General features: G+C 43.0%; 1 protein-coding gene across 4 annotated transcripts in view; it reads left to right on the top strand.

Annotated features, from left to right (window-relative positions):
* Nucleotides 1-27,121, top strand: part of lrfn1 (leucine rich repeat and fibronectin type III domain containing 1) — a 102,611-nt gene extending 75,490 nt beyond the window's left edge. For all 4 annotated transcript variants that reach the window (XM_049725281.2, XM_049725285.2, XM_049725280.2 and 1 more), the window contains 3 exons: nucleotides 8,441-8,559; nucleotides 21,211-22,600; nucleotides 24,345-27,121. In XM_049725281.2, coding sequence (XP_049581238.1) covers nucleotides 21,231-22,600; nucleotides 24,345-25,227 — 2,253 coding nt within the window. In that variant the 5' untranslated portion in view covers nucleotides 8,441-8,559; nucleotides 21,211-21,230 and the 3' untranslated portion in view covers nucleotides 25,228-27,121. The remainder of the gene's footprint in view (nucleotides 1-8,440; nucleotides 8,560-21,210; nucleotides 22,601-24,344) is intronic.
* The last annotated feature ends 480 nt before the right edge of the window (nucleotides 27,122-27,601 follow it).

The raw sequence follows: 27,601 nt of genomic DNA, 5'->3' as shown, positions 1-27,601 counted from the left end.
TTTTTTCTTTTTTCAACACTTAAATGCTTCTGAAGGCCACTCGCTGTGACATACACCCTTTTTTAAGGGCTTCTGAGCATGATGACCCGGTCATCACGCTCGGCGTTGTGTCTACTGTGCTCACGGAGAACAGCACGGATTCAAAAAATCATAAACAGCCAGCGCCAAATAAACAAACAAATATTGAGCAAAACATGCTGTGGAACATTTTCGTCGCATTGCTGGAAAGCAATTGTTGGACGATGGTAGAGTTACTGAACACAATGCAAGATGTTGCCTAGCTTGTTTTGTCAACATTGAGCTTTGGTGTTGCTGTGTTGGTTCGAAACTGAGTCCAAATCCGCTCAGCATTTGAATCCTCTAATACCCGTGTGTGAACATCGACCATGACTAGAAATGTCCGATACCACATTTTTTTCTGACCGATACCAGTACTAAATTTTTGTTTATACCAAGCACCAATACCACTCGTACTTTTCATACATAAAATTCCCCCATAAATTAATGACAATAAGAACATATATACACTAATAAACTTTATTAAGTACCGATACCATGACACCGATACCTGCTATCGGTACTCGGCCCTCCTGGCTGCCGTTTGCGTCCATTTTTTCCCCCCACATTGTTTCTAGTTGTCATTCCTGGCAGCCACAGCTTAGATTTGCGGAAGCAAGCGAACGTTTCCAAGAGTCCCAGCATCCCACAAGAGGTGACTTGTTCCACTCCACACGACTCCATATCCATTATAGATGGCAAGTGCAGTCGTGCCAGCAGCGTGCGTATGTTTACAGCTGTCAAATGCACCGGGAGGACTCGGTGATGACGCCTACAAAATACTACACGGCTCTCCTTTTTCGCGGCACCGTGACCGTATTTGCCAAAGTCAATCAATAATACATGAGGTGATATACGTATTGGTGCGCGTGGAATAATATTATGAATGTAATATAAGCAGGCTGTTGGAAGTTGCTGGAAACGATCCACTCGAGGCGTATTTATGCGTCAATATATTATTTATATTATTTTAAGCATTTTGTTTATTGATGGCAGGTGGATTACATGGCGGGAAAGATGCGGGTGCAATTATAGCGTCACAGAAAATGAAAAAGAATAAAAAGATTGATGTTAAATTCACCCTCGCTGTTCTGAATGGAGCAGACGGTTAAACGGAACCGATTTTTCAATCAAATGTGAGTTTGAGATAAGGAGAAAAACTGAATGGCACTCCTGGGAATTTGGAGAAATCTCAAAATAAGCTGCATCTTAGTTTAAGCCACCGAGGTTCAAGGAGGGGGATAGGCTTATTTGCCGCTGTCTGCAACTCTCTTGGGGACAGGAACTAGAAATTAGAAGGAAAAAAAGGCCATATTTTATGCAGTTTTTAGGAAATTTGCTATATTGAATATATTATTTATTTAAAATGATCTGTCATTGTTTTGTACGGGGAAAATATGCAGAAAAAAAATGTATTGGCACTTGGGAACGGTAGTCGTCGATACCGATACCAAGTGCCAATACCACAAATTAGAAGAATAAAAAAGCCATATTTTTTTCGCAGTTTTTAGGAAATTTGCTCTATTGAATATATTATTTATATTTAAAATGATCTGTCAATTTTTTTGTACGGGGAAAATATGCAGAAAAGAAAATTTGTGGTAATGGCACTTGGTATCGGTATCGATGTCTACTCAAATTCGGTTTGGGAAAAAGAATTTATTGCTCCTTATCGGATGGAACTAAGACTCAGCAATAAGGCAAATTAAATACATTGATCCCAGAGCAAAGCAATAAGGCGACTTGTTCAGATAACCTGCTTGCGTCCCCGCCCTTGAATGTGTCACCGATGGCCTTATCAAGCCCGGCGACAAATTACACGGCATTTCCACGTCCGGCTTGGACGTTTCCAGGGCAGACCGGAAATGAAGAGCGCTTACTCTTTAACCCGGCTTTTATTGTTGTTTATTGTGCGCTGTTGTTTTTTGTTTGCCCGGCGTCAAGTTGAAAATGGCCGCCCGGCTGTTGTGATTCATTCACCGGCTCTTGTTTACACAAAACTCGTCATGTTCGTTTAGAGAATCGTGCTAAAGGCGGCCACAAATACTTTTTTTTATTTTTGTTTTCGGCTTTTTCTGTCTTTATTGGGGGAGAGGGGGTTGTAAAAACAAATGATAAAAGCTGCAAGTTTACAAAATGTGTTGACGCTGTGTCTTTTGCAGTCATTGATATGTGCCAAGGGCTTATGTCGCACAAGTAACCACTTTTTATTGCTTTTTTTTTTTTTTTTTTAATTCAAGGTTGTCTACCTACACTTGATTTATCAGTCCAAATTCACTGTAATGACTTTTTTTTCTTCTCCTTTTCACTATAATGACTTATTGGTGCTCCCCAAAAAAAATCCCATTAAAAACTGAAAAAAAACACAAAATGATGTCCTCACGTAGAGCATGCGGCAACGTCAATGCCCGAGATAATAAGCTCGGTGATATTATTAGTGTCGGATAATGAAGTGTAAAAGGTTAAAAATCCTGTAAATGAAACTCAAATATAAATGTGTGTCAGGTTGAAACGCTTCTTCCATAACGACTGACTATTTTTCCAGAGGCTAGCAATTTGTCATAAAGTATAAATAAGGGCGGGATTAAATGTCCCCGTTAAGGGTTAACGGAGGATTTCATTATGTTAATGTGAGTAAAAATCATAAAGTACAAGCAGAGGATTTACACAAGTTGTCACAATGATTCCGCAAATTATGCTTGTGCTCTACGCTTGCTAAAATGTTTTTTGGCAGGGTAGAGGGTAGTAAAAAATGATAAAGAGCTGTTTGCTCCCTTGCGAAATGTGTTGCCGCAGTGTCTCGTCGTCATTGATACAGTTGGGGCTTATGCCACACAAGTACCTTTTTTGTTTTGCTCGCTTCGTGTATTGTGCAAATTTGCAATCTTTGCTAATCCTCTTTAATGGCTTGTGCGTAGCAAAATATGCTAATGCTCGTCATGCTAAACATTTGTATGGATGCCAGAATTTAGCATAATGTTCACCCTAGTCTCTGGAAGCATTGTTGACATTGTGTTGCCACAAGGGAGTTGAATTGTTTTTGTCATGCGGCTAACGTGGCGCCATCAAGTCAGGAAGTAAGCTAACTAGCAACACAAATGAACGGTTAGGCTAAACGGTGATGCGGTTTGTCTTTTCTCGATGGAGATGGTGCCTGCTCGTTTTATGCGGCAGTCGGCGAGGTGTGAAATCGCTTGGTTTTCACGACGCTCGTTTGCCGTCTCAGGTTAAAGCTCAATGGGCCACTTTGGGGGGACATTGTAAAGCCTTTATTGAGAGACTCAGACTTGACTTTTACAAATACACTAAAGTGTGGAATGTTTTTAAGTTCTCGACAGTGGATGTTTTAAGATGTCTGACACAAATTTCAGCGCTTTTGTACAGTTTGTGGAATGTAAACATCAACTCGTTTTTGTCCAGACGGTGGCCATTTTGTTTTGTACTGTCGACTGAAAATGACGTCACAGTTCTTAACTCCAAATTCGAAATCAATGATTCACCATTCTTACGGCATTAATTTATACTCAAACTGTAACGTGTTTTTACAAAACTTAAAGTGCTGCCTTGTTTTGTCACACGACTTATTTTCTTACACCGCTCGGCAAACAAGTTCATTAAAACGAGACTCACATACACAACGAAATTATGTGGAGGGAAAATTGATCATCATGTTTCTGCAACAGAATTACAGTACAGACCAATTTGGAGTAACAATTTTTATTCTTTTTTTTTTTCAGGTGCTTGTTGAAAACTAATTGGACAACATTACTGTGATTGGTTGCCCTTTCTGATTTGTTCCATTGAAGTACAACAAAAGCCTTGTGCTCATTCAAAATCCAACTCGACAATTTAATGATCACTCCTACCAGTTCAAAAAAAAAAAAACACTTTTAAATCATTGTTAGCCCGGCTTTTGTCCGCTTATGTGTTCTGTACGCAAGCCCGACCATTCTGTTGTTCTGCTGCCAGTTAACCACATTTAGTATTTCAACAAATTGCACCACGCAGCTCGGCTACACTGCCAAATGGTGTACACAATGAAATCGGAAGATTCATAGAGCCACCTGTGGAGGGATTACGCTCGTAATTAGCAAAGCTATAGGCTACTCCTCAAGATTGAGCCAAATGCCAAGTTTAATCCTCCAGTGCGATTCATTCATTTCCCTGTAATGAAATGAGACAATGTTTCGTCAGCAACACAGTCTGAAAGTCATCAATCTTGCGCCTATTTGCCAATTTAAAACTATCCCGCTTGATTTTTATTTATTTTTTTCCTCTCTGCGCTTTCAACCATTTCAGCCGCTTTCCATCAGCATATGGAGTTTGCTTAGTCGCCATGGAGATGGATGGGTCTGTCTGCATTTGTAAACTAGTGCTTAACTTTAAGCCAACAAGGAAGAAGAAGTCCTATTAGTGTTGTGGATGTAGTTGGAGCTCTCACTGAGTACGCATGTTAACGAGTTTTTTTTTTTCTTCTTCTTCTATGAGAACTTTGCTAATGAGGACTGTTTGGAAGCACTACAAAAAGGAAGCCACATGCAAGGCGGAAAACAAACGTACGAGACAACAATTAACCTACAAGAAAGATTTAAAGCGGAGAGCAAAATAACAGCTTTTTGTTTTTAAGTCGCGATTTTCAACGCAAGTTGGTTTATTATTTAGATGAGCTTGATTCCAATGTTATATTTTAATGACTTATCTCTGGCCAATTGCTTTTGATTAAAACCGCATGAGGATGTTTGATGTTTGCGGAGCTTTGACCTACTCTGATTTTGGCTGATGCTACATCAGATCCTTACGGATTAACATCAGGAATGATTTTTGTTAAAATAGAATATAGCTCGGGAGGTCTAGCAAACATATGGTCAGTTAAAGGTACGTTGTATCGTCAAATCCGGTTCAATCCAGTCCAACAAACCACCTTCAAAACCGATTTGAAACATTTTATATGAACGCTGTTCTTCTGTTTTAGCAACACCGTTGAGTTTAGCAGCGGCGTTAAATAGCTAATTAGACTTTACAACTGTCCTCCCTAGGATCTATAAAAACAGTCCTTCTGCAACACATCTTCTTCTGTGTGATAGAAAGGCTCATCTCCAAGATTTGGCGGTCAGTCAATGCCGAGCTACCCCGCAACTCTGTCAAAAAAAGAATCGTCTAATCGGCGTGATTTGGCTGAAACCGTTTCGTCTCACTTGATGTAAAAAAAAATTTAAAAAAAATGCCAGTGCTGCTATGATTGATTGAAAGTCCAAACTTAAAGCATCAACTTTGCAAAGTAAAAGAAAAACTCTTAATGTTAGTCGGAAGGATTTCCTTCCTCTGCTCCACTGCGGCCTAACCTTCTTTGAGTCCGCTGGAGGGTAAACGGCTACAAGTGTCAATATCTGGGAAATGAAGCGCAGAGAAAGGTGACTTCCTTCAATATGCATGCTTTCAGTCAAATCCATAATTGATTGACTCTCCAAGACTTGTTTTGGTCCCTCGGGGGGTTGAAGGACGTCTGAGTTACCTTTTGGAGTCTGCTTCAGTGACAGCCTGCAAACAGAGGTAGAGTCGAATGGATTCATGGATGAATTGACTTGAGGAATGGATGATTGGCTCGCTGGATCCGAACTGACTTTGCAACCTAAGACTCGCTTTAAATATGCATGCCACTGACGCTCCAATACTCGTGGACAGGCATGTTCCAGTATAGGATTTATTCATCTAGAAGAAGACCAAGATATAGATCGCTATCGCTATCTGCTGCCGTTGGATGAATCGTTCCTGGGGATATGTTGGCGCTGCAATCCAAATTTCATGACGCTCCATCAGCTCAAGCGGATTCAGCAGGGATTCGTTGACTTCCCTGTTTGTAGTCCCGCCGGTGGGAGATGGAGGCGCTCCCATGCCTGCCGTGAAACATCGTCACTGGAGCATGTCCTAGTCTTGCCCCGAGGCCACCTCCCGGCCGGACATTGCTCGGAACACCTCGCCATCTTGGAAGCGTCGGAAATACCGTCGAGATAACCTCAACTAGTTCTGACTGAGAACAGACACCCTACAAAGGATGCTCATTTCTCATGACGTTCACAACTTGAAATGTGAGAACCAAACTCGTGTTCGAACGGTCAAGGTCGAACAGAATCAAAGTCAAAGACTCGCGGAAGGGAGAAGAATCATTGAAACATTTACTTTGACAAAAAGACAACTCCAATGTTGCCATGCAAATGATTATAAAACAAACGAGAGGGGGAAAAGAACAAACAAAAAAAAAGTCAATCTAATTGAGAGCAGTGACACCCTTAATGTCCAAGTGCCTCAACACATTGAGTTTCTGCCACATGACTAATTGGCTAATTAGCCATTTTCTTTCTTTACCGAGTCGTCGGAACAGGTGCTAGCATACGGTGGGCGGCTAATGAGCTAACTCTGATCGTTCTCATCAAAAATAACCAAACCTTCACTTCTTTTATGCAAGTAATAAGTACATATATTCCGAGGAAGAGGTAATGACTCACCCATTTGTCCAAAGTTGTATGGCATAGAGCCTATTTTTATGCTTTTTTTAAAATCATATTCTTGCCGGTAGAAAATAATAAGAGCAAGTGAAGGTGCGAATACAAAGGACGAGAGAAAGGAGGTTTACCAGCCATGTTGGAGATTTAGTGAGCGGCTTCTCAGCTTTATCAATTCGTGCCAGGTGACAATTTCAGTCCCGGGAATGGAGTTCGAAAGAAATCACTTGTTCATCCATTGTGGATGAGTGAAGGACTTATCGTAGCGTTGTAGCTGCTCTGCGGCGCAGGTGGCTTTGGGAGGAGTCGGCATCCACACATACACGAGAACTCAAATTATATCGAGGTAGAGGCACCGTGGCAGACTGTGAAATGAGTGTGACATTTATGGCGCCACCAATTTTACCTCCTCCCCTCGGTTCATTCCTCGACATGCTAGCGAGCCGGCTGCGGAGTGAAGGGGACGGCAACGGCTTTAAAAAAAAAAAAGGAAGCAAAATCCGTGCGGTATCAATTCTTCATTGGCTGGATGAGTAGCGGAAGGTGCCCCAGGTCGCTACCCTCTGAATACAAATTGATATACAGTAGCGTCAAGCTAGCATGAGCGATTCTCTATTTGCATGGCAGCTCTGTGTGAGGCATATGCTAATCTCTCCTAGATTGTGACAAAGTATAGTTTAGTGACCTTGGCAGATTTCTCCTCTTGCCGCTTGGCAGCAGAGGATAAGTAAATTACACTCCACATGTTCTTCCATCTTCATCTGGCTCTTTTGTAACGTCATCCTTCTTTTGTTGTGCTGGGATCCTTTCCAAAGACGTGTCAAAATACGATGTATTTTTCATCGCGTCCTCTCATGCCGCCCCCTCCTTTTTTTTTTCACTTTGTTCTCCTTTAGCTATGATGATGCAGTGAAATATTAATGACAGGACGTTCATAGACTTAGTATCCCCAAAGCTGTTTTTTTTTTTCTTTTTTTTTTCTGTTGCTGCTTTTGCTTCCTTCCCGTTTGGTAATCAGATCAACATTCATATCGCAGCCAAGGCCACCCAGTGAAGAAGGAGCAAGTTCATTGAATGAGATTATGACTGTATGACTGCTTCCCTTGTGCGTTGAGGAATATTGCCCTTCTTGCCCAGAAATACTGTCTAGGACAAAATCACGACTACGCAATCGGTCCCGCTCGGGCAAGGCTTTTTTTTCCTTCGCTTATTTTCAAACCAAACAGACCTCGGTGCTGTTGAGAAATAAAATACAAATTTAATCCTATCCATCTGTTGAATATATTCTGTCAGACTGTAGAGATGAAATATTCCCCCCTCTAGTAAACACTGAACACCTGTTATTGTTGGCTATTTTCTCTCGCCACTAGGGGGCATAGTGCGAATTCAAAAAGGTCGGAAACGGATGAATAGCAATGTGCAACATTATTTATAGGGAGTTGAGTAATTGATAACAGCATTCCTAGGAAATCACAATGTCCCATAAGAATAACACCGCATCGGTGTTGCATAACATTTGCGAGGGCCTGTCGAAAGTCACGGGGCGACATTTTGGACCAGCTGCAGAGGCTGACTAATATGTGAATAAAGACTCTTGATAATAGTCTTGCAGAGGCAAAGGCATGAATCACTCTTTTAAAGTCAGTTGACCTTTCAGGATTTGAAAGAACAAAGTGCTGACAGCAGGGTTGACTTGTTTGGTGAATGGAAAGTCAAAATTCACTGCAACATTTTGCTGCAGGGGACCTGAGGGTTGACACGTTCAGACTGGCAACCTTGATGTTTTTCACTTTTTTTATTTTTGGTGGCGCTTTGAAAGATATAAACGCATATTCAACTTTTTTTTTTTTTGCACTGCTTAACGCTACGCTTCTTTTCCTTAGGTGGTTTCCTGTTAAATCCAGCCATCCACCGCAACCAGTGCCCCCTAGTGGCGAGTGGGCATTCAGCTGATCAGGATACTGATGTGACTCTCGCAATGGAAACCAGGGCTTGACTTGTGGTGAGTTAATTTGAGCGATTCTCAGCAGCTGCCTCCTTCAACCTTTAGCGGAAAGTGTTGCGTTAGCAGTGACGCATCAGCACATTCCAGCTGCAGCATATGCACATTCGAGATGGCCATTTATTACGGGGAAGACCGTCAAAGTGCAGGTGCCAGGACGGAATTAGGTCAGAATTACTCATTTTCTTCTTTTTACCCTGCTTGGTCATCCTTAGGAGTCATTTTGATCCAAAGTTTTGGGATGAAGCAAGAACTAAGATCTTCTTGTGGTTCCTTATAAAATGTACTTTGCCACGGCCCAATCTTGACTTCTCCTGCGCTGAATTTAAAAGGAATAAGCAATCAAGTTGGCTGCGTTCGCTCCCACAATGGCGCAAACGCCCCTTTCTTGCTCCGCTGAACATACCAAAAGAAAATTCCAACCTTGGGTTCTCCAACAAAACATAAAAGAACCATTTTAAATGTAAACATTCCATTTTCATCCAGGTGGCCTCAAGAAGATGTTGATGCCTTCAGCTAGCTCCTAATCTAAAATATGTGATCCATGTGGGTTAAGGACATTTGCTGGTGGAGTCTCTGAAGTTGAAATGGGCCATAAAGCGCAGCCGTAGCTGACACTCAGGCCTTACATCATATCGCATGCGAGTGTTCATTAAACGCTGGCGCATGAGAGGATGGACTTAATGATCTGCGCTGTGTCTTCAGAGAGCCGTCAGCCGTGAAGAATTGGCCACTTTTGAAGTGCACTGGGTACCTGTAGCCCCCCCCCTCAGCATCTGTCTACAGCCCCCCCCTTCCCTCTTCATGTGATTGGCACACAACTTGGGCGTCCACTGGTTTCATTAAGGGACCCGTGGGAAGCCGGCTAGTCAGCCTACCTCTGACCCGCCACGGACGGAAACTCGGCGAGAGGAAATTGCTCAGTGATAGGAACAAAGATCTCGGATGGCTCCCGCTTGCACTATGGTTCAAAGGGGATGGCCAGAACTGGCTAATTAGCCCTCTAGCGTTGCTGAGTCGGACATTATGGCCGAGTTTCGAGTAGTCGTTATGCATAACCAAAAAGACCGTCGTTTCGTGATTTGTTTTAATATTTTAACGGTAATATTCTTTTGGCCTGCTGTTCTTTGAAGAGGAATTTAATTCGAGTTGTCAAGTCTGCGGAGGCACGCGGCGCAACAACACAACTCCCCCCCAGCCCCCGCCCCCCCTCTCGTTCACGGCTGCGCGCACAACGTGATGCTAGCCCGCAGCCGTGAAAAGGCGCTCTAAGTAGATAGTGAAGCCAAGTTTTCGGGATGGCGGCACACGGCGAGGGAGGGAAAAAGGGGTCAAGTTATTAGCCTTCTCTCTTCAACATTGCAGCTGCCTGCCTGCCTGCCGTCTTCCTGCCTCGTGTTCTTTTGGGCCGCTTCTCTGTCTTGGAATATCAAGGCTCGCCGTTTCTCTTTCGGGTCAACAGCACTCGTCGCCGTGTTAAGACACCTCAGCATCTCCGGCTCAGAGATGAGCTTTGCCTTTCACCTTATATATATTGTCTGATGCCATTTTATATATACCGGATCCGTTTGAAACGGCTAAGTACAGTGGAAGCCCTGAAGGGGAAAGCCCGAGTTACGGTTTCAAACAGGAGACTGCAGTTAGCGTTTCAAGGTATGCTTGGTGTTTCAAAGTGTGGATTGAAGCCAGGAAGCGGATTTCAAAGTGGGCTTCCAAGTTAATGTAGGGCTTTCAGAGGAGTGTCTCTAGCCTCTCGCTGATTTTAAAATTAAGGTTTTAAAGTAGGGTTAGGGTTAGGGTTTTTCCATGTGGTGCTAGAATGTCAAACTATGGTCCGCGGTGGAATTATATTTGCAAACACAAATTGTGCATCGACTTTGTGTCAAATTGTCTTCACTTTTAAAAAATTCTAGATGTTTCTAGCAATTTTTATTACCATTCATTTGACAGTCAAAATGGCCTTCCGAAGGAAACTAAAAATACTAAGTATTGGTTCAAACCTGGGTTAGGCTCGACGCTTATGCGCTTGTGACAGATAAGAATGTTGAAATATTTTCAATTTAAAAGCCGCTAGATAAAGAGCAATGCCACAACGTTTCTTTTTTGGCGGGTTTAGTGTATATGAGGAAACATGAAAGGCATAAGTCAGCTGTAATGTTTTCGTACAGGCAGGCGGCTGGCTCCCAGGCAGGCAGGCAGCCGGCCGGGCCCATGCTGCTTGCGCTGTCAAATCTCTTCTCGATGGGAGGCGGAGTCTCCTCGACATATTCGTCTTGACACAGGCCAGCTCATAGTCGATTGATTCTTTTATCCATCATACGCTTTCTGGAGTTGGTGGGGGGTGGTGAGGCATTGTTAACACACCCGCCCTCCCCCCTTTGGGGCAGTTTGTTTTGTTTTGCTACATCAAATGATCCCCGCATTGCACACAAAAACACGTGCAAGCTCCCCGCCCGCACGCGCTCGTTAGTTATTGCTGACTTCTAGACTCCATTTACATTATTTTCCAAAAATAGCATAATCAGGGCTTTTATTTTCTTCACTGAGGATAAACAAGACTCCCAGAGCGGGGGGAGACTCTCATGTGGGTGTCAAGCCTGGAGTTTAGTCAATAACAAGTACGGTTGCTTTCACTTAAGGGACGTCAGAAATGCTCTTGAAAACAATATGAGCTTCCTGGAAGACAAAACATTCTAGTTTTTCCCAAATGAGTTTTCAAATTTGGGGCTCAAATTATGGTTGGAGATTCAAGTTAGAGGTTCAAGCCCTGGTTGGGATATTGAAAATATGTTAGGCTTTGAAGCTTGGCTTGTAATTTCCCATTAGGGTTTCAAGACTCAATTAGGATTTTATTTTATTTTTTTAACTGTAATTCGGCTATTTGGGAGGAGGCGTGAGGCAGCAATGGCGTAAAGTGCTCCTGCCAGCGCAATGAGCCGCCTTGGATGGAGCATTAACGGACGGAGCTGCTCTTAAAGCGGCGTAATGGCGCCAAGCCGGACATGGCGGAAAATAGAAAAATAGCCCAACCCGTGCTCGTCTTCATCAAAAGTGAACGCACTTTTGATGTTTTATCGTTGGATTTGATCAGCGGGAGTACCTGAAACGAATCGAGCTTATCTATTATTCATAGATTTTGTTACGGTGGCCGCTAATTGGCCGGCGAGCCCTTCATTTCCCCGCTTGTAATGAGCGGACGGATCACACACCTGGTGCAAGGCGAAATAAATAAATAAATATGATGAAATTGCCAAGCTGGCTACTCAATTTAGAAATTGTCACTTAAGGCGAGAGGCTTTTATTTCAAAAGAAAACCGGTTCGATTGGTTATTTTATTGCCGCCATTTGTGCCGAAGAAGCGTCCAAATTGGACGCTAATTGAAATGCTGTTTGAACAAGTGGGAAACAAATTCGGGCAGCGCGGTGGAATAGTGGGTCGCCTGTCTGCTTTACAGTTGCGCAGCTTTGGGTTTGAATCTTGGTTCGAGCCCTCCTGTCTGGAATTTAACTTTAATAATAAAATAAAATAATTTATAAAAGATATATATTTTTAATAAATAAAATAATATCAGAAATATTTAAATAATTTATAAATAAAATGTTGATCGGTGTGACTAAACGGTTGGCTCTGTGTCTTGCAACCATTCCAGGATTTGTGCCGTCTGGCCAGTTTTGGTGCTTTTTTTTTTTTTTTTGTTCCAATTGAGCTCATGTTCATTTGATACAACGTTTTGGATGAACTCGTTTATGAGTCGCGATTCAATGCTGCAACCCGATTCATTGTGCCCGTTCCTTTTGATGTGTTTCTTAACAACAGATTAAAATGAAAAACAGCTATCAAATCATTTTTTCCGTCTAAACAAGGCAGCAAAACGGCACTCCGAGGGAATTGGATGTGACATGCCAACGTTTCGTTTGGAATTGGTTAGAACTGCGCGGCATTTTGGACCGCCTTTTAGATTTAGTGGCCAATTCATCAAAGGCGCTAATTAACTAGCAACAGACATTGAAAGAAAATGTCTGATAATGTCGTTTCCGTCAAACGCCTTGTGATCTAATTATTTGTAGGCCTGCCGGCAGCACAGTGATAACTTCGCAATGAACTCGCTCCACGTCATTCTCGAGCGAATAAATGTGTCGCAGCAACAGTATGTGATGATTCGGCCTTAAAATGCTTCATGTCGACACAATTTTTGTATTTCTATCTATTGTGTAGCGGACTAGCAAGGACACCTCCTATTGTATTAGCTTCTATGCTAACGTCGTGGGCTACGTTTGTTGTCACCGACGTACATAAGGTCTACTTTATGAAAAGTGATTCACAAATGTATGCGGTTCAGAAAATGGATGGATGGATTATACTTTCTAAAAAAAAAAAAATATTCAAACTGTAAAGGGAAAGAGAAAAAAGCACTCGCACTTTAGTGTACTTTTGAAGTTGATTTCACATAGGTAGCAAAAGAAGAAAATAATTACTCAACTCCTTACTACTCCTTTATGAAAATAATATCGGCCATTATTACAGCCGGGGTGAGAAAAAAAATATTTCTTACTCTGACTTTATGAAAAGTAGTTAAGTTCACTTGAGCACAAAACAACCAAACAATTATTCTTTTTTTTACCGGTACTTTCTAACTAAGAAGCATATCTAATTTTTTTTAGAGTGCAATAACCGTTTTCCGATGACTGATTGCCCCCCCTCACCCTCCCCTCCGTGCTTAGGAATATTTTGTTTTTATTTTAATGAGACGACAACAATTAATTTTCACGAGGTCAAAATGGCCATTTGTGTCTGATGTTAATCCATTACTTGCTAATGACAAATCAGCCTTAATTACGTTTGTGCACATAGACGACGCCGAATAGTGAAAAAGGATCGGAACTAAATAAGATTCATTGTCAAACGACTGAAAGCTTTGTCAAAAGCGGGAGTGTAAATAAGTGTCACGTTGCAAATGACATTTTTTCTCTGGCGGCGTCAGGCTGAGGAGTCGCAACTTTTGCACGTGTCGAACGACATTTGTATGTACGGCGGAAATAGCTCATTAGCATCTTCTTCTGCTCCGTTGAGCATGGTGCGTTAGACAGAACAAATTTCCAAGTTGTGAGCACATTTAGTGGGTAATGTGCAAAGATGCGATTGGAGCGTTGGAAATTACAAGGTTGCCAACAACAACAACAAAAATTCAAGATATGTTTCAACTTTGATTGTTTTAGTGAACATTATAACATTCTCAAAATTACAGGTACTGCAGGGTAACCACTTAAATGTAAAAATATATTCTTTGTTGAAAGCTGAAACACATCTTGATTTTTCCCACTTTTTATTGTTTTAAAGTGCAAAAATAATAATAATTTAACCATTGATAGGTTAACACTGCATTAAAATAAAAAAAAAGTGAAAATAATTTCATTTAAATGTAAATAATATTGCATGATTTATGTTTACTAAGCTTAGTGGTTAGAATAAATAAACCTAAGTTAAATAATACGACCATATAACTACAAATCATCAACATCATATATTTTGTGAAATTCCTAATCGTCATTTTATTTGTAGTAACTTTTATTATAGTGGTTAACACTTTGCATTAAAATTAAAAATCAAAAAAAGTGAAAATATTTTCATTTAAATGTAAATAATATTGCATGATTTATGTTTACTAAGCTTAGTGGTTAGAATAAATAAACCTAAGTTAAATAATAATACAACCATATAACTACAAATCATCAACATCATATATTTTGTGAAATTCCTAATCGTCTTTTTATTTGTAGTAACTTTTATTATAAAGCTTTTACAAAATGTTACTTCAAACATTGCCTGTAAGCTAGGCAAAGTTCCTAAAATCAGACCGTATTTTCATAAAAGAAAGCAAAACGATCTATTTGTGGCTTATTTCAGGCCCCCTGCATCGCTCCGTGTCGTTACGCCAATGCAAAAGACAAAACCCCGCAGTGTGAAAGCCGCCTGGATATAAAATAACGTCAAAGTGTGTCACCTCATTATCTACCCCACGCAGTCCTCTCTGTATCAATTAAGTTCTTTATAATAAGAATAGATTTACGCTACCTTCATTCTCACTGTGTAGAGTGGAACGGAGGCTCTACGCAAACGAGAACATTGGATATTTACTTTAGGTTTGACGCGGGGGATAAAATGATGCACGAGAAGCGAGATTTGAACAGCGGGGTCCCTAATGGAAAAACATGGTGTCTCCTGTGTGGAGTTAATTTGATTCGCAGCATATATAATACAGGTCTACGGGTGTGTGGGTGTGTTTTGTGTCTCAAGAGGGGTGAGATGAAACGGAGAGCAGACAAAAGTATTAAAGGAGTAAATTGTAGTGGTTGGACATCGAAACAACAAGGAGGTGATTTTTTTTTAATTATTATTACCATGGCAACCATATACAGTAGTCTGTTAGTGTTGTTCACTGGCGGAGCTAGAGGGGGGGCAGTAGGGGCACCGACTCCCCAGGTAATTGACTTTTGGGTATTTTCAGATTTTTTTTTCAGCATTGCCTTTTCTGGGGATTTTTTTTTTTATGTTTGTAAACCAAAAAAATATATATTGGTTTTGCAGACCAAAAAAAGGGGGGAAAAAAATCCTGGCTCCTCCACTGTGCCTGTGCTAAGTGCCATGATCGTTTACGGAAAGATTTTTGAAGCGATTCTACGCTGCAGCTCGTTAGTTCCGCCTTATTGCCGTTTCAACTGGTCACATTCCACTGAGGTACTTGTAGGCTCTGCCACCGTGTATTAAAATTGACCAGCCATCTGAAAAAGTCTTGATAGTATTGAGCTGTGCACAGAATATCAATGGCAAAGATTTCATACTTGTAGTGTTCATAAATCAAGATTTGTATGATTATTGCATACTTCTATAAGATGCTACTGTGGGAGGCCACAAATTGAAGCAGAAAGCAATCAGGTACAATACACACATGAACGACACAATTTGAAATCTTGCACTGTTTTTGAGAATAACCCAAAATAGAGATGAGAACTTCACCCGGGCTCCGTGTCATTCACCGTGCCTTTGCGTCCTTTTTATCGACTCCTGCTGTTATCGTGCTCGCTCTCTTATTTTAACGCCTCCCCCTTCGATAGTGTGCGATTCTTCAGCAGTTTCTCTGAAGGCTTCAATGAGCCTCAGCTTCACCGTGCACGTTGCAGGAATGTAATGTCAGGAATCAGATGTGAAGGTGTCTATTAGAAGGCTTTGGAATACCGCGCGTGTACAACGGAAGCTCAAGGTTGATTGATTTGGAGGGGTGATAAAAAATAAATTATTAGGGGAAATGAGATTCTAGAAGTGCACAAAAAGTTGCATTGTCCGCGTCAGATCGCTAAGTGTGTAACTGTCATGATAACGGGAAATGGAACTTCCTTGCAGCTAAAGCAAAAAATATATATTCTTCCGTGAGTAGACAATTCGGTGACCAACACATTGGATCGAATAAGTGAGCCGTTCAGAGTCTGTGGTGTGAACGCAGCCTGTTTGTTCAAATCATTATTTGGGCTCAGCCAGGAAAGTAATCTGCGCGCAAAAGTGACGCGGCCCGTCTGGAACAACAGCATCGCTAATCATCATCCTCATGACTCGCGGGGGCCGTGTGAGCGGAATCGGAATCTTGGCCTGTTGCTATGAGACTCTAAGTCGGGCTCACATGCCGGAGCGAGCTCATTAGCATGCAAATCGACATTATTCAAGCTTGATTACGTAGACACACTAGGCAGAGAGCGAAATTTGGAAATGACTGAGGAGACAGGTGACTTATTCGAATTACCTAACTGGGTAAAATGAGACGCGATCATTCTAATTTATTTACTCCATATTTGCATATTTTAAGCCGCGGTAACTCGTTGATTTGTTGTTTTTTGTGTGTGTGACAATTGCGGTCGTGTGGAATATTCACCTAGTCTATTTTCTATAGTTCTTGTCCTCATTAATCAACATCCCGAAAAGGCAGCCATTTTGGAATTAGCACAGTGGCTAACTTTCACTTATCTATATATGGGGTTTTGCGTAACTGCTCGCCCCTCCCCTCTCTGCTGTAGCTAACCGAAACCTTGACTTTTACAAAACCGCGGTGAACCGTGAAACCGATAAATCAGTCTGTGAGTAGTACACAAGAACGTTAAAATAGCTGCTAACCGTATAAACGACATCTGCGAAGTAGCGGAACAACCCGGAACCTGCCGTGGAGGAGGAGTTACGTCATTGTACATGCAAAGAAAACAAAAGCAGCCCCGAATACAATTCTGCCGGTAAACATGTTGGCGTTGGAGTCACTCCTTTCCGCTTTCTTGCATGGGAATGATTAATACCGTCAATTATGGATGTCTTAATTGTGAGAGTAGGGTATTCAAATGGAAAACAACAGGCTGGCAATTAATTAGGCGCATGTTTATTCAATAAATCTCCTACCTTGTGTCTGGAAGAGAACATAATTACCAAAGTCACCAAGGTTTAAGTGTCTCATTGATAGATTTCAATGCAAATGCAGGCGCAGTTTTTCATATCGACGTAATTAGAATATGCAAATTCGACGCCCCCGTTTACGTTAGCCCACCCCGCCCCCTTTTTAAAATGAACAAAAGGCGGTCAGAAATGACTCGAAGCGCATGGGGTCCGCTGAAAAGGACGAAGTGGAGCTGTCAATTAGGCCGCCATCCTGACGGGGGAGGGTCACGGCGGAGCACAGTTCAACGTCGGCGCCGTCTAATTGCTGACAATGTCACCCTCCGTAGTGTTATGTTTGTCTGCAGGAAGCTACATTATTTGTCGATAAAGTTTTCAATGTCACATTCCCAACTGTGGCAAGCTTAAAGTTTCTTTCAAAAATGTGAGGAAAGTGATGACGCATGATGTTTTTTCCCAGTCATCTTACGTATTTCTAGAGTCATCAACAAATTAGCCCCGGGAGCTATCGGATCAATTACATGTCATGTCATCCATTTTACTGTGGACTATTTTTTTCCCCTCTCTGTGGATTATTTTGTTGCACCAGAGGGAGAAATAATGAAAAGAACATAGAATTAGTATTGAAGAATTATTATCTTTGTCAAGGCTCAATTTGTTTTGCTCCTGCTTGCATTGGATCTCAGGATGAATACATTGTGTGTGTTGTCACGCCGTACAAACGATGCCGCTGCCCATGAAGGATTTTAAAGCTCTTCATTATTTAATATCTCTGGCTGCATCCCCGACGTAATCCGCAGCATTAGATACACGTGGGTAGCCAAGCAAAAACCTTCTTGGAAAACGAGTCACTGGTGATTTTGTGGTATTTCCATTCGAGTCCAGGCTCGTTTTGAAAAATGCAACAGAAGATATTTGTGACCATAAGAGACTCAGACGTTTGGTTCTATTTATTTAGTTATTTATATTTATATATGTTTATTTATTTATTTTTATTTGTTTGTATTTATATATATATATTTATTTTCATTTGTTTATTTATTTGTTTGTTTGTGTATTAATGTATCTATTTATTTATCTATCTCGAGGCAACCTTGTCAGCCATATTGGATTGCCCCGATTGATTCCCTCCCGTTTGTGACGAGCTTTCTAAGTGCGATTCAAATCGACGGCGTGTCTGCTAGCTGCGCTTCTCTAAAATGAATGCGTTAAGCGTAAAAATTCCCCGATAACAAGACACCCAAGCGTGTACCATCTGACACGGAACGCGTGTTTGCTATCGGCGTCTTTTTCAGAGCGCTAACGCATCCTAGCTTAATGTGCTGATTAAAAACGACAAACATACAGGGACGGTTAATGTATCCACTTTGTTTCCTACTTTTGGTGCACTTACTGACTCAGTATGTAAAGCATGTTTACATGTTCTTGCACGAGTGGGTGGCTATGTTGGAGTGGGATCAGACGTGCGGGGCTTGGTGCAGAATCCGAGTTGCATGCATGCATAATGAGTGTGCTGTGCACAGTCCAATAAATTTCTCCCATAGGGTAGAATGGAAATAGAATATATGTTGTCTCCAGCATATGGTGAAAGTTTTTTAACATTACAGGCAGACATTTTTATGGACCATCTTGACACGCGCATACCATAAAACAACTGTTGATGTCAAGAAAAGGAATAAAACACTCATATAGTTAGCAGCTGGTTTATTATACACGCTCATTTGCACCTTAAAAGTAGTGAACATATTTTTTTTTTTACAAAAAATTATCTTGAGATACTGCAAGTACATTAATAAGAAAAAATAATTATACATGCTCATTTGCACCTTAAAAGTAGTGAACATATTTTTTTTTTACAAAAAAATATCTTGAGATCCTGCAAGTACATTAATAATAAAAAAATAATTATCATTAATTAATTATAATTAATAAAATAATAATTATTTGATCCTCTGCATTTGTTTGGTCATTTTCAAAGAACTCCTTAATTGTTTACGGGTACGATTGAAAGATGTCGTGTACAAAATGTCGCTTGCTGGTCTCGCATCACAACGATTAAGGTTGTAGACTTCAAATCATACTTTGAAACTGATTTCCTCCTTCCCAATGAGCGATACAACAAAGTGCCTTTAACAAAAAAAAACGTAGGCAGAAACCTCAAACGAACACGGTTGCGTGTAAACATGCTTCATTAAAGCGATGATAGCTCAAAGTGGCGCCGCTCCAAGTAATTCAAGCTTCCGTGAGCAAACAGCAGCGGCGGCAGATGTCGGCCGAGGCTCTGTGGATTCGCCGAGCGTGTTTGTCGGCTTTGGGGCTTGCGCGTCTTTCAGACTTCTCTGAGAAAATCACGCTCACCTTAAAGGCTTTCACGCATATTTTGGAGCGTGTTTACGGGCCAGGTAGGCTAATAAATGCGGCGGAAAACGTGCTCTGCAGAAGCTGCAGATGTGGCCCAAGGCAAATGTTAGTTTTATTTGAATAGCAACGCCTTGAAGTTTCAACCCCCCCAAAAAAATTGTACCTCGTGGAGTTTCGTCAGCCGGTATATCGAGCGGCTTTTCATGAATGCTTTGTAGGTTTTCACTTCCTGTTTTGGTTTTCCAGCCATGTTGAAAGAAAACAAACAGGAGCAGTAATTTACTTGCAAGTTCTCACATCTGCTTCACCTTCCCACCTTGACATGAAGATAGAAGCTCGGTATCATCCTAATTGAATTCAAAGACCTACATTCGACACTGGGAGTTGCCTTGGCAACAACTCCCCCCCCCCCCAGCCACACACACACACGTCGCCTCTCCTTGCCCTCCCAGAAATTGTGAAAGATCAATGGAATATCCTCAGCAGTGTGGCAGAAAACATTCCAGCACAGATGCTCCTCGGGAGAAAGCGCGAGCTTTGTGACATAGTTAAAGTGCGAATGCTAATGCGGCTCGGCAAGGTCGCACAAAAACAAGCGTGGGCGGCCATTTTTTATTTTTCATACCAATGAAATCTATGCCCATTTCTTAATTGAGGGAATTTGGAGAAATAATTTCTGACAACAGCAAGGCTTTGCTGCATAAATAAATTCTCTCTTGGGGATCTGGGAATGTTCTCACGCTGTGCATGCGTGAGTTCTTGCATGACCTCTGACCGTCAACAGAAAGCACATGCGGCAGTTTTAACTCTCTTTTATCTTTCACTTTCATTAAAAGAGACCGGTTCAATTAAGAATAGATTTTCCAAGCAGCGGGTGCTCTTTCCAAGCAGTAATAATTCGCTCGTACAATTAGAAAATGTGTCTTAATACTTTAGATTAGCATAAATTAGGTTAGCGTGAATTAGCCTCGACAGATTGTCTATGGCTGTTAGCGTCTTGCTTTTTAATTGAGATGTTAAATCGAATATTTTCGGTCACAGGTAGCGAAAAGGGGGCACGCTGAGGTCGTCTCCTTGGTCTGCAAATGGAAAGTCACTTTTCATCGCTTCATTTGATTGATGCTAACACGCGCTCCTCATTCCCAATGAAGCTTTCGCCGTTTGCCGCCAAGACGGATGCCAAGGCCGCGGCCGAGAGCGTCTGGCAACGACATCCGCGTTTGTCCGCCGCCGGGGCTTCTTGTTTGCTCCCGCCCAGGATCACATTTTCCACCTGTCACCACAGGCGGGTTCTCCCCGAGAGTAAAATCAATATCCCTAAATAGAAATCAGAGCTTCCTCAAAAAAGAAGTCATCTAGTAAAAGAGGCAGTCTAAAACGCCTCGAGGCTTTTTTGTTGCTACCATTTGCACAACTGTCCTAACCCTGAACCCTAAATCTTGATCTAGATCTAGTCTTTTTTTTTAACCCAACCCCAAAATCGTCACCCCTAACCCTGTCATCTAGTTTTGCACAACTCTGCCCTTCCCCCTAACTAATGCTAACCCTCCGCTAGTTATGCGCCCTCATTGATCAGGTCATATTGATATCTTGACAAGCAACTTTTATTTCTTCACCGGATGTCTCTGCTGACTGAGAAAGATGTGATCATTCCGGAAATAATAGGCTTCAGACACACAAGCATGCTTATTTGCCTTAAAAGTCTCCACGGATATGTTTTAGGATGGTGTCGCTGCAGCCTTTCATCATCGGAGGTGTCATTAGATGTGAAAAGCACATTCCATTTTGCAATGATACCTTGCTTCTATCTTTGGATCCCATAAAGGTGCTGTTTATTCATCCTGTTTTCATTCTGTGTCCAGGAGCAGGAACGCAATTGAAAATGGAGCGGCTGATCCTGTGCGTGCTCCTGTGCGGCGCTCTGGTGAAGGGCTACAGTTGTCCCGGCCGCTGCATCTGCCAGCACCTGTCGCCCACCCTGACGCTCCTCTGCGCCAAGACGGGACTCCTCTTCGTGCCGCCCACCATCGACCGCAAGACAGTGGAGCTGAGACTCACCGACAACTTCATCACCGTCATCCGCAGGAAGGACTTCTTCAACATGACCAGCCTGGTGCACCTCACTTTGTCGCGCAACACCATCAGCCAGATTACTCCGCAGGCCTTTGTAGGCCTTCGCTCGCTACGGGCGCTGCACATGGATGGAAACCGCCTGAGCGCCATCAGGAGCGACCATTTCAAAGGTCTTAACAACCTGCGACACCTCATCCTCGGAAACAACCAGATCCACCAGGTCGCCGCTACGTCCTTTGACGAGTTTGTCTCCACCATCGAGGACCTTGATCTGTCCAACAACAACCTGCGGACCCTGCCTTGGGAAGCCATAGCCCGGATGACTAACATCAACACGCTCACCCTGGACCATAACCTGATCGACCACATCGGAGCAGGTACCTTTACCCTGCTCACCAAGCTGGTCCGCCTGGATATGACGTCCAACCGGCTGCAGAAGCTCCCGCCCGATAGCCTGTTCCAGCACGCTCAGGTGCTGTCCGACGCCAAGGGCTCCAGCTCGTCCACTCTGGCCGTCAGCTTCGGGGGCAACCCGCTTCACTGCAACTGCGAGCTGCTGTGGCTCCGTCGGCTGACCCGCGAAGACGACTTGGAAACGTGCGCCTCGCCGGACCACCTCATGGACAAGTACTTCTGGTCCATACAAGAAGAGGAGTTCATCTGCGAACCACCGCTGATTACCAAACACCTTACCACCAAGCCTCACGTGATGGAAGGGCAAGGGGTCACCCTCAAGTGCAAGGCGGTCGGCGATCCCGAGCCAAAGATCCACTGGCGTTCGCCCGATGGCAAGCTGGTCCACAACAACTCCCGCACCATCCTGTATGAAAACGGCACCCTTGATATTCTCATCACCACCCTGAAGGACAGCGGGGCGTTCAACTGCGTGGCCTCCAACGCGGCGGGCATCGCCACGGCTGCCGTGGAGATCAACATGATACCGCTGCCGCTGTTCGTCAACAACACGGGCCACATGCGCGAAGACCCGGGCCTGTCCGACATCACCACCTCATCCAAGTCGGGAAACGACACCAAGCACAAGCAGGGCAGGAGAGTGGTGGTCACCGAGCTGACCTCGTCGTCGGCCGTCATCCGATGGCCGTCTGAGCGTCACATCCCTGGAATCCGAATGTACCAAATCCAGTACAACAGCACCGCTGACGACACGCTGGTGTACAGGTTAGTCGAGACAGCAGTTGAAAAAAAAAAGACACAAATAGAAATGCTAACCAGCTAGCACGGTTATTTATTATTCTATTAAACCGAGACAACCTTTTTGGTCGTTAGTGACAAGCCTGTGTGAATAATGAAGCAGTTAGCGTCACGGGTAAAAGATAGCATGAGAAGCTAACACAGCTTTGCCTTCATCCTTCACCAAAAGCGCAAACAGATGGCCTAGCATACGCCCGCGTAAACCATAGCAAATTTATTTATCACAAAAAGGTAGCCTAAGAGTCTTTTGAACTTCCAAACCAGGACGCGAACAAAAAACTATCGTGGTTATAACAGTAATGGCGCTAAACGGGACAAAATGTTGGTCAGTACAAGTTCTGAGTGAGAAGCCAAACAAGAAAGTAGAAACCTAGCGGAATAAAAGCAACAACATCTCTAAGTAGGTCTTAACATTAAAACTTTTCCCCAGCTATCACAACACGGGGAAAAAGTACAAAAGCATCCGATCGCCCCAAAGTCTTGCGAGAATTCCCAGTGGCTATTTTTTATTTTTTTTTTCCACGGACTAACCCTTTTCAAAAAGCCACAAAAGTCCACACAGAAGCTGGCTGACGTGAAATCTTTTGAGGTCTCTATTTGGCCCGCAGCATTGCACGGCGGGAGTAAAGGGCTTTCTTTGCAGGATCATTACACCACGATAAATAACAACAGCAACATTTCACGATGCGCACTCAGCCAAACGGCAATAGGCCATCATTAATTTGCTGCAACACAAAGCGTGATTACATGCGGTTTGGCTAATTAAAGGCTTGCTTGCAGCCCAGCGTCATTTACTTATTGGGGACGGGGAAATAAGCAAGTACTTGATAACTGGTCAAGGCTTTTGGAATTAAAATTTTGGGCTGTTACCCTGATATGATTAAATTATTACGTACGAATGGCGTCGGATGATAAAGTAGGGCACAAAATTTGAAAGCGCTGTGTGCTTTTTAGGGGTTGTTCATAGTTTGATTTGTAATGGCTCTTTTTGTAATGCTAATGCAATGCGTATGAATAATTAAAATATTCACTGCGTATGGGAATTTTGAAAATAGTAGTAAATAAAAGGAACCACACCAGTAGTTCATTCTACTCGGATAAATGTGCTTTTCTGATGGCTACAATGCACCAATTTCCATTTATTTGCATACGTTTAAATACTGGAAATGTATTTCCAGTCGTGTATTATTTCATTCATTCGTTTAATAACATGACGGGATTGTATTACTTTGTTTTATTGGCAAAATATTGATGATAAATAGGGCTAATTAGGGTTTTTAACTAAGTATACTGTAAGCCGCGCTGTGATTCACAGTGTGTGACGCACAAACAGAATGTAGGCTAGTGGCATCTATTCCAGGGTTAATGTAGTCATCCGGTGAATTAATAAAACATTTGTCGTTGAGCTGTGGTATCAGACATGAGTCATAAAAGAATTTTTAGGCGCTTTAAAGCCTTGAGATGTTTTTGTTCTGCGGTGCAGAGGAATATTATCTATAGATAACAAGCATCCAAATCCAACTTAAGGGAGACCTTTTCCTTATTTTTGTGTCTAGCCTAAAGTGCACTCTCATTTGGCATTGACATAGCCTGACCCTGCATCAAATCGCATTACACCACCTGCGCCACAATTTAGACCTGATTTCACCCGGTCTAAACTTGCCTGGGGGCTCTGAGAGTTTTGTCACAAATATTTCATGCGCTCTTACAGGATGATCCCGCCCACCAACAAGGATTTCCTGATCAACGACCTGGCGGCCGGACGCGAGTACGACCTGTGCGTGCTAGCCGTGTACGACGACGGCGTCACGTCGCTGACGGCCACGCGCGTGGTCGGCTGCATCCAGTTCCACACTAACAACGAAGTCAGCCCGTGCCGATTCATGCACAGCCAGTTCCTGGGGGGCACCATGATCATCATTATCGGCGGCATCATCGTGGCGTCCGTCCTGGTTTTCATCGTCATCCTCATGATCCGCTACAAGGCCTACGTCGGGCCAGAGGACACCAAGGCTAAGGCGGGCCCCGGCGTCCGATCGCAGTCCAACGGCAGCCACCAACGACTGCAGCGCTCGGCATCCGGTCAGGCTTCGGACGAGGGCCAGCGCGAGGGATCCAAGGAATGCATGGCGCTGGTTCTGAAGGTGGACCATGACAAGAAAGAGGACACCAGAGCCTTAGTGGCCGTAGGCGCGCCCTCCGCCGTCCCGGACGTGGAACTGCCTCCGTCGAGGAAGCGGAGGAGCAGCCTGCCGCCGGAGGACACGCAGACGGACAGCAGCCTGACGGGCTCCACCATGTCGCTGTGCCTCATCGGCCCGAGCGCCGGCTCGGCCGAGGCGCCGCGCTTCGGGGACAAAAAGGGACTCCTGGCCAATGCGGGGCTGCTGATGCCCGGCGAACTGGCGCGAACTCGGCACAGGTTCTCCTTCGACGGAGGGGACTACTCCATATTTCAGAGCCACAGTTACCCGCGGCGGGCCAGGACAAGGTGGCACCGCTCCACCAACCAGCTGGACGCCGAGTCGTCGCCCCTGGCCAACCGCCGGGTGACGTTCAGCAGCACCGAGTGGATGCTGGAAAGCACCGTGTGAGCGGACATGCCGCCAAACAGACAAAAAGTACATCGGCCATTCATCCCGCCTTGCCATCACACACGCCAGAGAGGTTTGTCGGCAATCTGCGCCTCATTTTTTCTTTCCCCATTTCAGTTGGCAATTGAAAATCCAAACAAAGAGTCACATCTTGTCCTTAGATTATTGTTTTTCAAAGTAAAAGCAGAGCAAATGTTTTTATTCCGATTCAACACAAAGATCATTCAGGTTTCATGGAAAACTATAGAAGTCAAAGAATAATTACTGTAAAAAAAATATTAAAAAATTAATAGATTAATTTGGTAATCTATTAGTTGTTTGATTAATCTTTGCACCTTTGACCAAATGTAAACCAAACTCAACTTAAAACCGACGAACGACAAAAAATGTGATTTTTGGCAAAAAAAAAAAGAAATCACCTTGAAAATTAATTATAATAATCAGCCATTCTTTCATTTTTTTTTTGTATTTCAATTGCCAATTGAAAATGGGAAGAAGGAATAATATGCGGATTGTCAGCCTATGTTTCTTTAACGCAGCAGTGCCTTAATTCTCACCAACGGAACAAAAAAAAGTACAAATGGAGGATGCTGCTCGCTGTCGTCAAAAAAAAAACAAAAAAAAAACACCTCTCGTCATTCCTTTGACGATTTGTTTGTTTACCCGTCGGTCCGTGTGAGGTTCGTATGTTTTTTTTTCTTTCATTGTTCAAAAAAAAGGAGAAAAAAAGCGCAACTTTCAAGTGAACAGCAACACAAAAAAACATTTGAGCACAGAAGACACGACGATACGAGGACATGTATCAACACCGAGTAATAATTTAACGGATTTTAAAAAAAAAAAAAAAAAACGTATTTTACACGTTTCTTAACAGTGACGGGATTCCTCCTGGCTTCTCATGGGACTGGAATGTGTGAAGTTGCTCCAGATGTGACTGTATATTATTAACCCTTATCTGGCTGGTCTAGATCCAAAAAAGACGACAAACCGCAAAGGAAGACCTATATGAATATATTCAAACATTTGGTGTATGTGTACTAACTATGTAAAAAGTAAGTAAGTCATAATGTCACATGACTTTTTACGAAGCATTTGGGTGTTGGCTGCAAGTTTTTACATTAAAAACCTGTGTCATCACACCTCGCTATATGTCAAACGGCGGGTCCGTGTGTTGAATTTTTTTGCTCCGTCCAGCACTCGTGAATCTGTGTATCGAATTATATTGGTTGACAGGAAAAAAAAAATTGAGGTCATTGTATCAAACATGGATTTTTGGGTCATAAAAGGGTTAATAGGTCAAACACGGGTCTACAGAACCCAGGTCTGTCAAAACAGGTTTGTAGTTGGACCGAGAGACTTGAAATGTGTCAAACATGTACGCATAACTCAAATCTGAATCCTTCCTCGTGTGTCACGAGTTGTTCGATTTGCGTTTTTCACACATCAAGTTGAGCGCATGAATATTTCATCTTGCCAGAATTATTTATAAGGACGCCACTTGTGTGTGAAAAGCTGCAGAGTTGACCACAGAGGCGAGGAAGAAGAGGAGAGGGAGGGGGGGAGTGGGGGAGGTCGTGGGAGATGGAACATGTTAACAGGATCTCAGTGGAGGCGCCTGCAGGGCTAACGAGATGCAGTGGGCGTTTCCTGCCCCTAGGGGGAGACAAAGCTCAATGAGGAGGATCACAGTAATTATTTGCTTGAGAGGTCTGACACTATTAAGTGTGTGTGCGCGTGTGTACCGTTGACTGTCATGTCGAAGAGATAATTCTGTCGGTTGATATCTGCGGCCGTGATTCATTCAAAGCGGTGTAAAAATGTGCTTAGCTAGGAAGAAGCCGCAGCTCTACCGAGCAAGCCGAGCCTTCCAAATAAAGCTGCGGTTTTGTGTGTTGTCAGCGCTTTTTTCTTGCTTCTGAGGCTGCACAAAATCAGCCTTGACCCGGTGAGCTTGCCGAGGAGCTCGTTAAATCTTTAATGTGTGATAATGTGTCGGAGGAGTCCAATCAGAGTCGGTTAGAAGATCCATTAAAGTGTATTTGTTTACATCGGGATTTGTCGTTTTGTTTGCTAGCATGATCAAAAACCAGTACTGTGATGTTCGATGAAGAATTTTGGATATGGAATTGTGTGATCCGGATGGTTTGGCCTTGATGGAGGTCGTTCTCATCTTTCATAGGAACACATAGCCTTGATCGAGTCAATCCAATTTTGTTTACCGAAGAGACTTGAACGCATCTGCTTCGGCTTGTGCCTCTTTTTAACCTCACCCCTGTCTGTCGATACACATTTGAATTTTGTTCCACCTTTTGCGCACTCTCATCTGTTCGAACATTGTTGCCTTTTGACCCACTCGCGTTTCTTTCTCTTGTAC

Source organism: Syngnathus scovelli, chromosome 7, assembly GCF_024217435.2.
Source record: "Syngnathus scovelli strain Florida chromosome 7, RoL_Ssco_1.2, whole genome shotgun sequence".
NCBI classification, from domain to species: Eukaryota; Metazoa; Chordata; class Actinopteri; order Syngnathiformes; family Syngnathidae; genus Syngnathus; species Syngnathus scovelli.
The sequence above is the reverse complement of the archived record's forward strand: the minus strand, read 5'-3'. Positions and strand labels throughout refer to the sequence as shown.